The sequence below is a fragment of the Neophocaena asiaeorientalis genome, unplaced genomic scaffold (assembly GCF_003031525.2).
Source record: "Neophocaena asiaeorientalis asiaeorientalis breed wild unplaced genomic scaffold, Neophocaena_asiaeorientalis_V1.1 scaffold11, whole genome shotgun sequence".
Classification (NCBI taxonomy): Eukaryota; Metazoa; Chordata; class Mammalia; order Artiodactyla; family Phocoenidae; genus Neophocaena; species Neophocaena asiaeorientalis.
Window position 1 is genome coordinate 2,643,388 of NW_020173124.1, and position 14,238 is coordinate 2,657,625.

Consider the following 14,238-nt stretch of genomic DNA (forward strand, 5'->3'; position numbering starts at 1 on the left):
AAAAAAAAAAAAAAAGAAAGAAAGAAAGAAAATAGGAAGGAAGGAAAGAAAGGAAGAAAGAAGATAAAGTAAGATAAAATAAAGTTATTAAAATAAAAAAATAATTATTAAGAAAAAAAATTTTTTTAAAGAAAAAAAAGGACAGATGGCTAGAACCCTAGCACAAATGGTGAAAGCAAAGCTATATGGACAAAACCTCACACAGGAGCATTCACATACACACTCACAAAAAGAGAAAAAGGGGAAAAAATAATATATCTTGCTCTCAAAGTCCACCTCCTCAATTTGGGATGATTCGTTGTCTATTCAGGTATTCCACAGACGCAGGGTACATCAAGTTGATTGTGGAGCTTTAATCCGCTGCTTCTGAGGCTGCTGGGAAAGATTTCCCTTTCTCTTCTTTGTTCGCACAGCTCCCGGGGCTCAGATTTGGATTTGGCCCTGCCTCTGTGTGTAGGTCGCTACAGGGCGTCTGTTCTTCGCTCAGACAGGACGGGGTTAAAGGAGCAGCTGATTCGCGGGCTCTGGCTCACTCAGGCCGAGGGGAGGGAGGGCTATGGATGCGGGGCGAGCCCGCGGTGGCAGAGGCCGGCGGGACGTTGCACCAGCCTGAGGCGCGCCGTGCGTTCTCCCGGGGAAGTTGTCCCTGGATCCCGGGACCCTGGCAGTGGCAGGCTGCACAGGCTCCCGGGAGGGGCGGTGTGGTTAGTGACCTGTGCTTGCACACAGGGTTCTTGGTGGCGGCAGCAGCAGCCTTAGCATCTCCCGCCCGTCTCTGGGGTCCGCGCTGTGTTAGCCACGGCTCGCACCCATCTCTGGAGCTCCTTTAAGCAGCGCTCTTAATCCCCTCTCTTCGGGCACCAGGAAACAAAGAGGGAAGAAAAAGTCTCTTGCCTCTTCGGCAGCTCCATACTTTTCCTTGGACTCCCTCCCGGCTAGCCGTGGTGCACTAACCCCTTTCAGGCTGTGTTCGCGCCGCCAACCCCAGTCCTCTCCCTGCGCTCTGATCGAAGCCGAGTCTCAGCTCCCAGCCCCACCCGCTCCGGCGGGTGAGTGCTGGTCGGCACCGATCCTCTGTGCGGGAATCTCTCCGCTTTGCCCTCCGCACCCCTGTGGCTGCGCTCTCCTCCGCGGCTCTGAAGCTTCCCCCCTCCGCCACCCGCAGTCTCCACCCACGAAGGGGCTCCCTAGTGTGTGGAAACTTTTCCTCCTTCACAGCTCCCTCCCACTGGTGCAGGTCCCGTCCCTATTCTTTTGTCTCTGTTTATTCTTTTTTTCTTTTGCCCTACCCAGGTGTGTGGGGAGTTTCTTGCCTTTTGGGAAGTCTGAGGTCTTCTGCCAGCGTTCAGTAGGTGTTCTGTAGGAGTTGTTCCACGTGTAAATGTATTTCTGGTGTATCTGTGGGGAGGAAGGTGATCTCCGCGTTTTACTCTTCCGCCATCCTCCTGGTTCCTCCATCCAGTGTATTTTGAAAGCTAAGTATTGTGCTGTGTATTAGGAATATAATATTTAAAAAATCGGAAAATATCTCACCTATATCAGAGTGAGTCTTGTAAATAGCCAATTCTTTAACTGCTGAAATTTTAGTGGTTTGGAACAACTCACACCCAAATATCTCTTCCTTTAACCTGTCATAATGTAGACAGATTATTTTTGTTTGTCCAGTTTCCTATAAAAATTTAAATAAACATTTAAATAGCCATTCATTCACTCATTTGTTCAAAGAATATTTATTATTGTGATCATCGGTGCCAGCAAGTACTCTCTGTGCTGGGAACACAGGTGTGAAAGGAAGAGTCACAGCACAGGTGCAGGTACAACCAAATAAGCCCTATGATAGTGGTAATGGCAGAATGAAAATGAAGATTCAGGACAGGGCATCTAAAAAGAGATTGCAGAGGAAACATGGAAGAACTCTCTAACAATAGAGAGAAATATTACATTTTAAAGTAGATTTAATATATCTGGGAATTGATGAGATGAAGATATGGTGGAAGTGAAATAGTACAGTCAGGAGGAAGGCATGTATGGTGGCACTGAGGGAGTGTGGTCCTTTGATATTAGGTAGGTGACTCCTTAAAGCTTTCAGCATATAGCATGGGGGTGCAGGTGAAGGTTGTTGGCAATTTACCAAGATCGAAAAGATGGAACACAGGTAAGATCTAGGGATGGGAGGGGTGCAGGACTGACAGGGGAAGGTAGAAATAGGGCACTAAGAAATTAAAACATCTATAATAGACTTTGCTGGCAGTCACCACATCACAATTTGCATTGTGTATTTATTTACCCTAGAACTCCACAAAATCCTCTGTGGAATGATAAGGAATGGTTGAATCTCCTTTAAGGAATGTGCAGCTATATTAGCAATGAAAGCCAATAAATATAAATAGGAAAGGAAGCAAACCCACATCATGGAGGAAGATAATGAGATAATGCTGCTACAGCATCTCTTGGCAACTAACTGAACGAAATGCATGGAATGTCAGTGTTTTAAATGCCCTTCCAGTTTAACCAGCCCAGTTACCTGCTGCTGTTGACTTTTTCTCACTCACTGGCATCAGCAGGTACATGAGGAAGTGGAAATGAGGAGTGAAAAGGAAGAACTTTTCCAAGGATGATTGGTAAAATTAAGGAAGGCATTAATTTTGTTTTACCATTTTTAATCAATTTTGTAAGCAAGTGACTTCAATGCCCAGAAGGAAAAGTAAGTAAAGGTGTATCACTATCTAACAAATCATTCACATTACTCTTTGTTATCTTTCTTTTGGATATTTAACAGCTTGTAATGACTGATCTTGAAGGCATTTCCCATAAGCTATATATGCATTGTTGATGAAGTTCTATGACTGGAAACTTCCATCACTGCAACGACTGTTGGAAAGCACAGGTTCATTCAAACTAATAATGCATAGGAGTTTGTCACAGTTTTAATATATGTATTCTTCTTGCAGATGGTTGAAAAAGAAGGTTATCTTCAAAAAGCTAAAATTGCAGATGGAGGAAAGAAACTAAGGTAATAAAAGTTTTTTTTTATTCACTTTTATATAACTATGCCAGTTCCCCATCTCCTCAATTGTGTCACTGCTATTGTTTGGAAAGGTAGGCCCTATGGTACATGACTAGAATATTCCTTTCTGCTATCACTAAGATCAACAGTAGTTTTAATATAATTATAGTTTTCCAACAAAGCACTACATTTTATTTTGTTGCACAGAATATATAAATGAAGTGCTTCATGACCTTCTAAGACTTGAAATCTTAAAAAGTATGTGAAGAAATAAGATAATGGGTCTTGATTTCTGGGATTAATAGATTAGGGGATGAAAGGACTCATTTTGCAGTATATAAAAATCTCCCTACAGTACATTGGGATCATAATTTTTTGAAGGATGGAGGATTTGAAATACGTTTGTTGCTCAAATAAAAATCATTTGAGAAAAAAATAAAAGGAAAATAATCTGTCAGATAAAAAGTTGGAAGTTGCTGCACTTGGAGATGAGGTCAACACAGAGTAGGTGAGAGAAATTAGAAAATGTAATAAGGATTCCCTAGGCAACAACAAGAAAAAACTTGGAGAAAAAAATAACGTTGATAGGAGGGTAGACAAACACACTACATGTTTTTTATATATGGGATATTTAGAAATAATCATCTCCATTTTAGAATTTTCCCTATTTCTCATGTAGGTCTTATAATATACCTAGCTTTGTGCTAGGTTATATGCAAGCTGCAAAGGTATGTAGAAAGTGCTTACAGTGGGAGAAAAGGCATTTATTCATGACTATATTATTAACAGTTAAAATCATACAGGATAAATTCACTAATTAGCTATACAATGGGACACTTATTAATTGTATAATACAATTCATTACTAGAATGGAACTCTGGCCAACACTAGAGAATGAAGTATGCTATTGTTTGTTTGCTATAGTGGAGTAAGTATATATTTATTTAAAAGAAGTAAAATTGGGGAAAACTATCATCCATAATTCCACTACTTAAAATAACTATTTCAATTTTAAAGAACAAACTCTATTTTCTGCCCATATTATGTTTTATTCTCGGATAGCAAACAGGGCCTTGAACCCTCTCCTAGACTGTTCCTCTGCAGTAACCCTGCAGCCACCCTCCTTTGAAGGGTCCAGGAGGGAGATGCACAGGAGACAAGATCAAATGCAATGCTGCTTTCAAAGACTCATCTAGTCCTGGCCCCAGTGGAGAACCTGACTTAATGTGTTAGGTTCTGAAAGGACCCAGGAGGGATTCTTTGAGTAACCCAATCTAGTGCCAACTTTCCCCTAGACTTTTCTCCCAGTTATATCAGCTCGTGAAAGGTGCAATGATAAATCTTCCCAAGATAAGTCAAAACCCTTTCTTACCTTACCAGTGATGTGGACAAAAAATCCATAGAGGGACAGAAAAGGACTTGTCTAAGTTATCACTTCACCTTTCACTGGGGCTTGGCAGGAAAGAGGAGTGATAGCTTTGGTCAGTCTTAGCCTCCAGACTCATGCAAGCAAGAGGAGGAGATGCTAAAAGGAACTCGAAGGAAACAAGATGATGCGCCACCACAGTGATCTTGTACAATGTCCTTGCCCATAAGCTATCCATAAACCATCCCTGTAAAATGTTTTCCTAGAAAGTGGTGTCAAGAAAAAGTAGAGGAGCACAACCAGGCCTTTTCCCTAACAGACTCACATGAATACATTTTTAGGTAATTTCAACCAGTGTGTATACCATTTTGTATTTGTTGTTACTTTAATCAGCTTACAAACCATTTCTGTGTTCTAGTTTAAATTCATATAAACATTATTTTATACTATGTATTATTGTTATTTCAATCAGCTTGCATGCAATTATGCATTCCTTCAGCTTTTTCATTTAAAGTTATATAAATTTTAGTTTTCCTTTTTTGTTTTTGTCTTTGCTTTTAACCTCAGGTGTACAAATTGAGTTGATTTTCCTCTTCAGTGTGTGGCCTTGTATTATCATCATTCTGGACAAGACCCCTAGTTGGTTTTATTTTATTCTTCATCTCCATTCCTCACTTCAGTCCTCTGTAGAATGTATGTTCATCAAATCCTCTCTCCATACATTTATTTGGCTATATGTATGGCATTCTAGAAAACAGTGTGTAAGTCAATGTGTTCTAAATTGCATAAGCCTTTGGTTATAAGCCTCATTCTGGTCCGTACTACTTTCATTCAATGTTAGTCAATGTTAGGATATCTATCTATATCTATATATTTAAAACAAGTTAATTTCTTCCAACTGCTGCCCATTTTGCCGTTGTGAACACACATCAAATTTTACTTACTCAGTCTTCCAGGAGTGGATACCTAAATTGTCCCTAACTCCTTCCATCCCAAACAACATTGCAACAAACCACACCGATATGTCTCCTTACAGACCTGTGAGGAATTCTCTCTAGGGCATACCCCCAGGAGTAAAGGATTGCTTGGTGGTAAGGTACACACGGTTATAAATGATTTGGGTACTACATGCCAAACTTTCTCCAGAATGAATGCATCGGTTCACACTCTCTCCACAATGCAGAAGGGATCGCCTCGCTCCATGATCTCATCAGCATGCAGCATTATCAGACTTTCAGTTTTGCAAGTTGATGGCTATAGGACATTACTTTAGTGTTGCATTTATTTTTATTCTTCTGACTGGTGTTTCATTTAAGCATCATGTCACCTATTTAGAGTCAGTCAGGCTCTGCATTCCAAGAATTGCCTGTGCATAAACTATCTTCTACTGAGTTTCTCCCTTTTTTTTTTTTTGAGAGAACTCCTGGTATACACCAGGTAGTAATACATTGTCAACTTTAGTCTTGGCAGATATCTCCTCCAAGTCTCTCACTATCTATTTACCTTGCTGATGAAAGTCCTTAGTGACCAGATATCTTTAAATTTGATCCATATTGTTCCATAATTTCATTCTTTATTGTTTGTAGGATTTGCTTTCTTTTTTGAATTTTTAAAAAAATTTTAATTGAAGTATGGTTGATTTATGATATCATGCAAGTTTCAGGTTTACAGCACAATGATTCAGTTCTATATATATATATATATATATATTCTTGTTCAGCTTCTTTTCCCTTATAGGTTATTACATAATATTGAGTATAGTTTCCTGTGCTATACTGTAGGTTCTTGTTGGTTATCTGTTTTATACACAGTAGTGTATAAAATCCCAGCCTCATAATTCATCCCTCCCATCCATCCCCCTTTCCCCTTTGGTAACCATAAGTTTGTTTTCTGTATCTGTGAGTCTCTTTCTGTTTTGGAAATAAGTTCATTTGTGTCTTTTTTTTTTTCTTTTCTTTTCTTTTCTTTTTTTAGATTCCACATATAAGCGATATCACATGATATTTGTCTTTCTCTGTCTGGCTTACTTCACTTAGTATGACAATCTCTCAGTCCACCCATTTGCAACAGCAGCAAATGGCATTATTTCATTCATTTTTATGGCTGAGTAATATTCCACTGTGTGTGTGTGTATGTATGTATATATGTATATGTATGTGTAGGGGTGTGTGTGTGTGTGTATAGATATACATATATATATATGTATATATATACACCACATGTTCTTTATACATTCATCTGTTGATGGACATTTAGGTTGCTTTCTTGTCTTGGCTTTTGTAAATAGTGCTGCAGTGAACATTGGGGTGCATGTATCTTTTCAAATTATGGTTTTCTCTGGATATATGCCCAGGGGTGAGATTTCAGGATCATATGGTAGCTCTATTTTTAGTTGTTTTAAGGATTGCTTTAGTTTTTATTATAAACACATTACAGATTGAAAATTGTAGTATATATAGTCAGCATGTTTAATAACATATAATACACCACAATGTTGATGGGACTGTAATACACCAAGCCATTTCTACATTCCTCTTTTATTAGATTTTTAAGTTGATTCCAGTTTTATACTAAAATAGTTATAAATGCAGTAAACCTACTATTGCTTGTCAGTTTTTCTTTTATATCTTCTTAAGAGAATTTCTAAGCCTAGATGACTTAATTAAATCACAAGACCATTTTTTAAATGACTGTTATGTATTGACATACTGCTTGCTTGTTTTTTGTAACTAATAACGAAATGGTCAGTTTAATCATAACTTTGAAAAATTGTGTAGTTTTTATATCATTGGTAATTTAGTAACTATTAAATAGTATACCATAGTTGCTGTAATTTGTATTTCTTATGTAAAATTTCTTTCCATAGCCTTTTCCCCATTTATCAGGGAACTTTATATCTTTTTATAAATTATAATGAGTTACTGCAATAGTAACAGATGCTTATGCTGTCAAGTACTTGGATAATTGCTTTACCAGTAATTCTGAAATAATACTCTAAAATAGGCTATAGTACTGCTTTCAATCTTACAAGTGGAGAAACTTGGTCACTTGTATCAGCCTCTCCTTCTCTCAATCTTATTGCATGTATAGTTGGTATCAGATTTTTAGTCCTGTCCTCTGTTTAAAGTAGGTTGGATTTTTCCCTCTTGCTAGAAGATGTTTGAGGCCAGGAAGCAAAAATTGTTCGTTTATTTCATACCATCAACAGTACAAAGGGCTTCAATTGTCACTTAATACTATTTTATTAATCTCAAAGTTTTCTACTCATAAATACATGACAGGTCATCCACATTATATCTTGTGTTCTTATTTTTCTTTCTTTCCCTCCTCCTGTTCCTTTTTCTTTAGCTTCCTTTCCTCTTTCATATATTTTTTCTTTCTAAGACAAGTTTGACCTATCTCTGAATACAACAAGAGTGGGTGGAAGGAAGGAGAACTCCTTGGCTATACCTTACATTTGTAAAGGGCCATAAATTTAACTTTATTTTGAAATGAAGTTCTAGAAATCTCCCCAGACAGACAGACGGGGTTGAAAGCCGAAGACATTCAGCATTCAACTTTAGTTTTTCTTTGTGAACATTGAAAGTATGCTTTTTCTGATAAAGTTTAGAAATTCTTGCATTTTGGTACATCTATCCCCAAAAGTTAAGTAGCCCAGGTTTCTCTGAAGCTCTCGGAGACCTTAGCAAAGAGTTGTTTTCAATTCTTTAATTGAAAACAACTTTAATTTATAAAAGCCCCTGACAGCATGTAAGCTATTTCCGTATCCTTATCTCTCCCTCTATACCTTTCAAGCCTGCCCCTTTGTCATCTCATTTGTGGCTCTGTACATCTTATCATGGCTTTTCACTCTGCTCTGCTTTTCAGAGGGACCTGGGAAGAAGTACTTGAGGGTGAAAATATGGACAGAGAGGTATTTGGGAAGAAATCAAGTAAAGGTAGTGCAGCGTTATGTCTACTAGTGTGTATTTTCATCCTAGAGCCCATGGCTGTTAGACCTTAGTTTTTATTTGTTTTTTTCTTCTTTTTAAACAATTGTTTCTCAGAATAGACTCTGTAGAACATGATACCAAAGTACCCTTCTAATGTAAACTTTTCTTTTTAGCATTTTCTGCTCAAGATCCCAATAACTTCTTCCAGGCTTCATCTGTCTTTCTCTTTTTTTAATGTTCCATAATGAGGACTGGAGGGAAGGTTTGGAGAGTATGGAATACTGAAGTTAATTTGTAAAAGGTTGCTTGAGTTTCATGATTTCCAACACATGCTCTGTTATAATTTCCAACTTCTAGTAACCCTTTGAATATATAAAGCTTTTACATTTCTTGCAATAGTGGCAGAGATGTATATATTTATACATCAGTGTCTCTTTGACCCTTTTTTTTAAAGCAGAGGCAAATTACAAGAAGCTTAAGAGAGAAGCAATAAGTTCTTCACCTACCAGTTTGAGAACTAGTCAGAACACTTAAACAGTGTCCAAGTGATTTTTCAGTAAATCAGTCAAGGACACTAGAGTAAATCACATTTACCCCCACCAGAGGTACAGAATCAAGTCAAATCCAGTGTGCCCAAGTCAGAAAACAGAGGCAGGTGGCCCAGAGTGAGTCTGAAATTTACAAAGTAACCTCACATATATTTTCCTCTGACTTTTTCATTTGCCGCCGTGTCATTACCAAAGGAGGCATAGGAGAGGTGAGTGTAAGATATAAAGCTTTGATGTTAGAGCAGATGAATATGTTAAACCTGAGTTCAAGCTAACAGATTCTTATGACGATAACGAATATCTTAAGGGCCATTTTCCATCAAGCGTTCTTCAGATAAGCTGTTACCAAGCTGCTGTTATTATGTGCTGCCATCCGGTGTCCGTTTTGTAGAATGCAGAGTTTTTGGTCAAGCTGATGCCTGTGTTGAGTTTTCTTTGGTTTTGGGGTTGTTTTGTTTTGTTTTGTTTTTACTTTCTACCTTTACAACTCAGGATTTGTTTTAGGGAAGCTCTCTGAAGTGTCTCACTTGGAGAAATTGTCCCACCAATTGCATTAATTGTAACTAATTGTCCTTATTAGAATTTAGTTCTTCCTCCTTCCTAATTACATTAAGGATCTTTTTCCCCCTTACATGTGATGTCTTGTGACAAAAAAAATTAAAATAAATAGCCTGCATTTATTGTCCCAGGATCTGTTTCCTGTACTGAATCACTAGTGTCAGTATCAATCCCTTACCTAATTGTTACTTGTAAATTCATGTGGGGACTCTCACCTATTCCTGGGACCTCTGACTTACTGAAGTTGGACATTTCCTGACCTATGTATCTTGTTTAACCCTCAAGTCTATCCAACAGCTTGGTTTTTATCTCTCTGTGTGGAAAAATAAAAAAGAACTCCCTCTAAGTTAAGATGATGAAGTGTTGATGCATTAATTGGCTCCCATCAATGGATGAAGTTACTTGCTGGCCATCTTGGGAAGGTAGAGATGAAAGGACTTCCAGGTCAGCATTGCAGAACAGCCCAGGTCAGGCTAAGAAGTGCCCTTGTTCCAAGGAGAAAGATGTTCAAGTAACTCTTTGACAGCAGTTGGGTGTCTTCCTCTCTCAGCGTCGATCATGAGGCTCTGCATAGACGTGCCCAATATGACTAAGGGAGAATTGCATGCCACCTGCTCTAGAGACAACTGATACAGCAGAATGAGCATGGCCTTCTAAGTCCAGAAGACTTGGTCTGAATCCCATATTTATGACTTTGATGCCCTTGGGTAGGATGCAACCTCACTAAGCCTCAATTTTTTTATCTGAATGTGGAGGATTTGTTTCTGTGTTTACTGCCTGTCTCCCCTGACATAAATGCCTTGAGGTCTCTGCTATTTGCCTTTATATATTCAGTCCTTGGAATTGTATCTGTCCTGTGGTAGATGCTCAGTAGATACTTGTGACTGTCTTGGGGATTAAATTACTTGACACAAAATACCAGGTGCCATACCTAGCACAGAGTGAGAACCAATGCATGCACAATAGCTTATCTTATTGAAACACATCTGAGAAGTCAGGAAGCCCTCTAGAGAAAGCTCAGGTATTGCCACTAGAATTATAAATTAGAAAAAGATATACTAAACCAGGAATGTTAGATACTTTTAAAACAGTGCTATGAAAGACTTATCAAAACACTTGGGAACTAAGGAATAAATAAGGGAAATGCAAGAAGTACGTGCTTTTGTAGTCCTTGTTAGTAAATAACAACAAACAGGGCAGGAGTAATCTAGATGTGTGACCCTCCTGAAATTTAAGAACCCATATATTCTTTTACTCAAAAACCTTGATAAGCACTCACTAAATGTCAGATATTGTGCCCAGGAGTGGAAAAGCTCTGGGAAGTCATGGTGTTCCCCTCTTTGGGGGTACTAGGAAAGTAGAGGGACTTTCTTTCCATTCTGAAAATTGCTTCATCCTCAAAAGGTCTATTTTTAAAGTCCTGCCTAAGCCCTCTAAACTTGAAGGAGTTACTCGCTCTCTGAGTTGAATCTCAATACACCGAAAAACTGTCACCTATAAGGATTTGGTTGCATGCAGAAAGCATTAAAGGTACAAGTCAAGGCAAAACCTTGCCAGTTGACCCTATTCATACTCCCTCCAGAGCTGACAGTGCCATCAAAAGGCTTGCTGTGTTAGAGTAACTGGTGAGAAAGCTTTTCTGCTGATATCCTGAGAATTACAGGCAGCACAATGGGCCAAACACATCAAATGGGGAATGGACTTGAAAGATATTGTGAAGAAAATAGCCAAGTCTCTAGACTACTTCATTCAGAGAGGAAGGTTCTGACCTAAGTCATAGGTTAAAAGATATTCCCATTAGGTGAATTCTTAGCTGCTCCTAGACTAGAGGCTTTTGAAACACTTTCTGGTTTTAGACTCCCTACTGAGTGCAGGTGAGTCTACTCATCACAAACCAGAATAATCCCCTAGCAGGAAAGAGAAAGAGGTGGTGTCATAGCTAGAAGCACATCCCTGCTTCCGGCTTCTTATGAGGAGTTGAAAGACTCATCAGGTGACTCCTTTAAATCAGTTCAATTCCCAAGAGAAAAATAGAGCTTGAGAGTGGTGGGCCTTTGACCAATCCTTCTAATTAACATTAGGTAAAACAGTTAATTTGGCAGTCCAGATGGCTTATACCTTGTCACAGGCTCTGCACTCTAGCTTTTATAATTTGAGACTTAGGACCCAAACTATGGTGAAATCTGACATTGACAATCTCCTTAACCAAGAAAATAGTATATTGCTGGTTTGGTTCCAGAACACCTCAATAAAGAGAATAAGGCAACAAAGAGAGTCACATGATTTTTTTTGGTTTCCCCTTGCATATAAATTTATGTTTACACTCTACGGTAGTCTGTTAAATGTGCAATAACATTATGTCTAACAAAACAATGTACATACCTTAATTCAAAAATACTGTATTGCTAAAACATGCTAAGCATCATCTGAGCCTTCAGTGAGCCATAATCTTTTTGCTGGTGGAGTGTCTTGCCTTGATGTTGATGACTGCCTACTGCTCAGGGTGGTGAATACTACAGGTTGGGGTGGCTGGGCAGTTTCTGAAAATAAGAAAATAATAAAGTTTACCACATCAATTGACTCTTTCTTTCACAAACGATTTCTCTGTAGCATGCAGTGCTGTTTGAAAGCATTTTACTCACAGTAGAACTTCTTTCAAATTGGAGTCAGTCCTCTCAAACCCTGCCCCTGCTCTATCAACTAAATTTATGTAATATTCGAAATCCTTTGGTATCATTTCAACAGTCTTCACAACAACTTCACCAGGAATAGATTCCATCAGAAGAAACCGCTTTCTTTGCTCATCCATAAGAAGCAATTCTTCATTCTTTAAAGTTTTATCATGAGATTGTGGCAATTTAGTCACATCCTCAGGCTCCACTTCTAATTCTAGCTCTCTTGCTATCTCCATCACTTCTGCAGTCACTTCCTCCACTGATGCATTGAACCCCTCAAAGTCATTCATGAGGGTTGGAATCAACTAATTCAGACTCCCGTTAATGTTGATATTTTGACCTCTTCCCATGAATCAGGAATGTTCTTAATGGCATCAAAAATATTGAATACTTTCCAAAAGGTTTTCAATTTACTTTTCCCATATCCATCAGAGGAATCATGACCTATAGCAGCTATAATGTATTTCTTACATGATAGAACTCCTTGATCCATGGGCTGCAGAATGGATGTTACGTTAGTAGGCATAAAAACAACATTAATTTCATTGTATATCTTCATCAGAGCTCTTGAGTAACCAGGTAATTTGTCAATGAACACTAATATTTTGAAAGGAATCTTTTTTTCTGAGCAGCAAGTCTCAAAAGTGGACTTAAAGTATTCAATAAACCATGTTGCCAAGAGATGTGCTTTCACCCAGGCTTTGTCATCCCATTTATAGAACGCAGGCAGAGTAGATTTAGTGTAATTCTTAAGGATCCTAGGACTTTCAGAATGGTAAAGGAGCTTTAGCCAAAGCTGCATTAACCCCTAACAAGACAGTCTGTCTGTGCTTTGAGGCTTTTGAAGTTGGGCATTGACTTCTTTTCTCTAGCTATGAAAGTCCTAGATGGCATCTTCTTCCAATAGAAGACTATTTTGTCTACATGGAAAATCTCTTGTTTAGTTGTAGTCACCTTCATTAATTATCTTAGCTAGAGCTTCTGGACAACTTGCTGCAGCTTCTACATCAGCATTTGCTGCTTCACCTTGTACTTTGATGTTACTGAGACAGCTTCTTTCCTTAAACCTCATGAACCAACCTCTGCTTGCTTCAGACTTTTCCTCTGCAGCTTCCTCATCTCTCTCAGCCTTCACAGAATTGAAGAGCGTTAAAATCTTGCTCTGGATTAGGCTTTGGCTTAAGGGAATGTTGCGTCTGGTTTGATTTCTATCCAAACCACTAAAACGTTCTCCATATCAGCATTAAGACTGTTTTGCTTTTCTATCATTCATGTGTTCACTGGAGTAGCACTTTTAATTTCCTTCGAGAACTTTTCCTTTGCATTCACTTGGCTAACTGCTTGGCACAAGAGGCCTAGCTGTCAGCCTGTTTTGGTTTTCGACCTGCCTTCCTCGCTAAACTTAATCATGACTAGCTTTCAATTTAAAGTGAGAGAGATGCAACTCTTCCTTTCACTTGAACACCTAGAGGCCATTGTAGAGCTACTAATTGGCCTAATTTCAATATTGCTCTGTCTCAGGGAATAGGGAGGCCTGAGGAGAGGAAGAGAGATAGGGAAAGGCCAGTCGGTGGAGCAGTCAGAACACACATAACACTTATGGATTAAGTTAGCTGTCTTATATGGGCATGGTTCACGGTGCCCCAAAGCAATTACAATAGTGACATCAAAGATCACTGATCACAGATCACCATAACAAATATAATAATAATGTAAAAGTTTTAAATACTGCGAGAATTACCAATATGTGACACAGAGACATGAAGTGAACAAACGCTGTTGGAAAAATTGCGCCAGTAGACTTGAAAGCAAGGTTCAGTTTGTAAAAAAACACAATATCTGTGAAGCACAATAAAATGATGTATGCCTATACTCTTTAATCTTTAAAAAAAAACCCACAACATAAATTGGTGAACAGATTTTAGGCTTCAGAATTGGAGAAACTGAGTTTGACTCTAAGTGTATGGCCTTAAGTAAGTTACTTAAACACTCCGAACTTTGTTTTCCATATTAGTAAATGGACAGATTAGTACCTTCATCTTTTTTGCAAAGCTAAATCTCCAGTAGACAAGCAAACTTATACTAGGTACTCAAAATAATTTATGCTAATTATTATTTTAAAAGAGATCATGAAAAACTGAATTAAAAATGG

At 38.4% G+C, this 14,238-nt stretch overlaps 1 protein-coding gene across 5 annotated transcripts in view; it reads left to right on the top strand.

The window, feature by feature from the left end:
- The window catches only part of ARHGAP15 (Rho GTPase activating protein 15), a 616,446-nt gene that overhangs the window by 89,389 nt on the left and 512,819 nt on the right, over nt 1-14,238 (top strand). For all 5 annotated transcript variants that reach the window (XM_024744104.1, XM_024744108.1, XM_024744105.1 and 2 more), the window contains one exon: nt 2,952-3,013. In XM_024744104.1, coding sequence (XP_024599872.1) covers nt 2,952-3,013 — 62 coding nt within the window. The remainder of the gene's footprint in view (nt 1-2,951; nt 3,014-14,238) is intronic.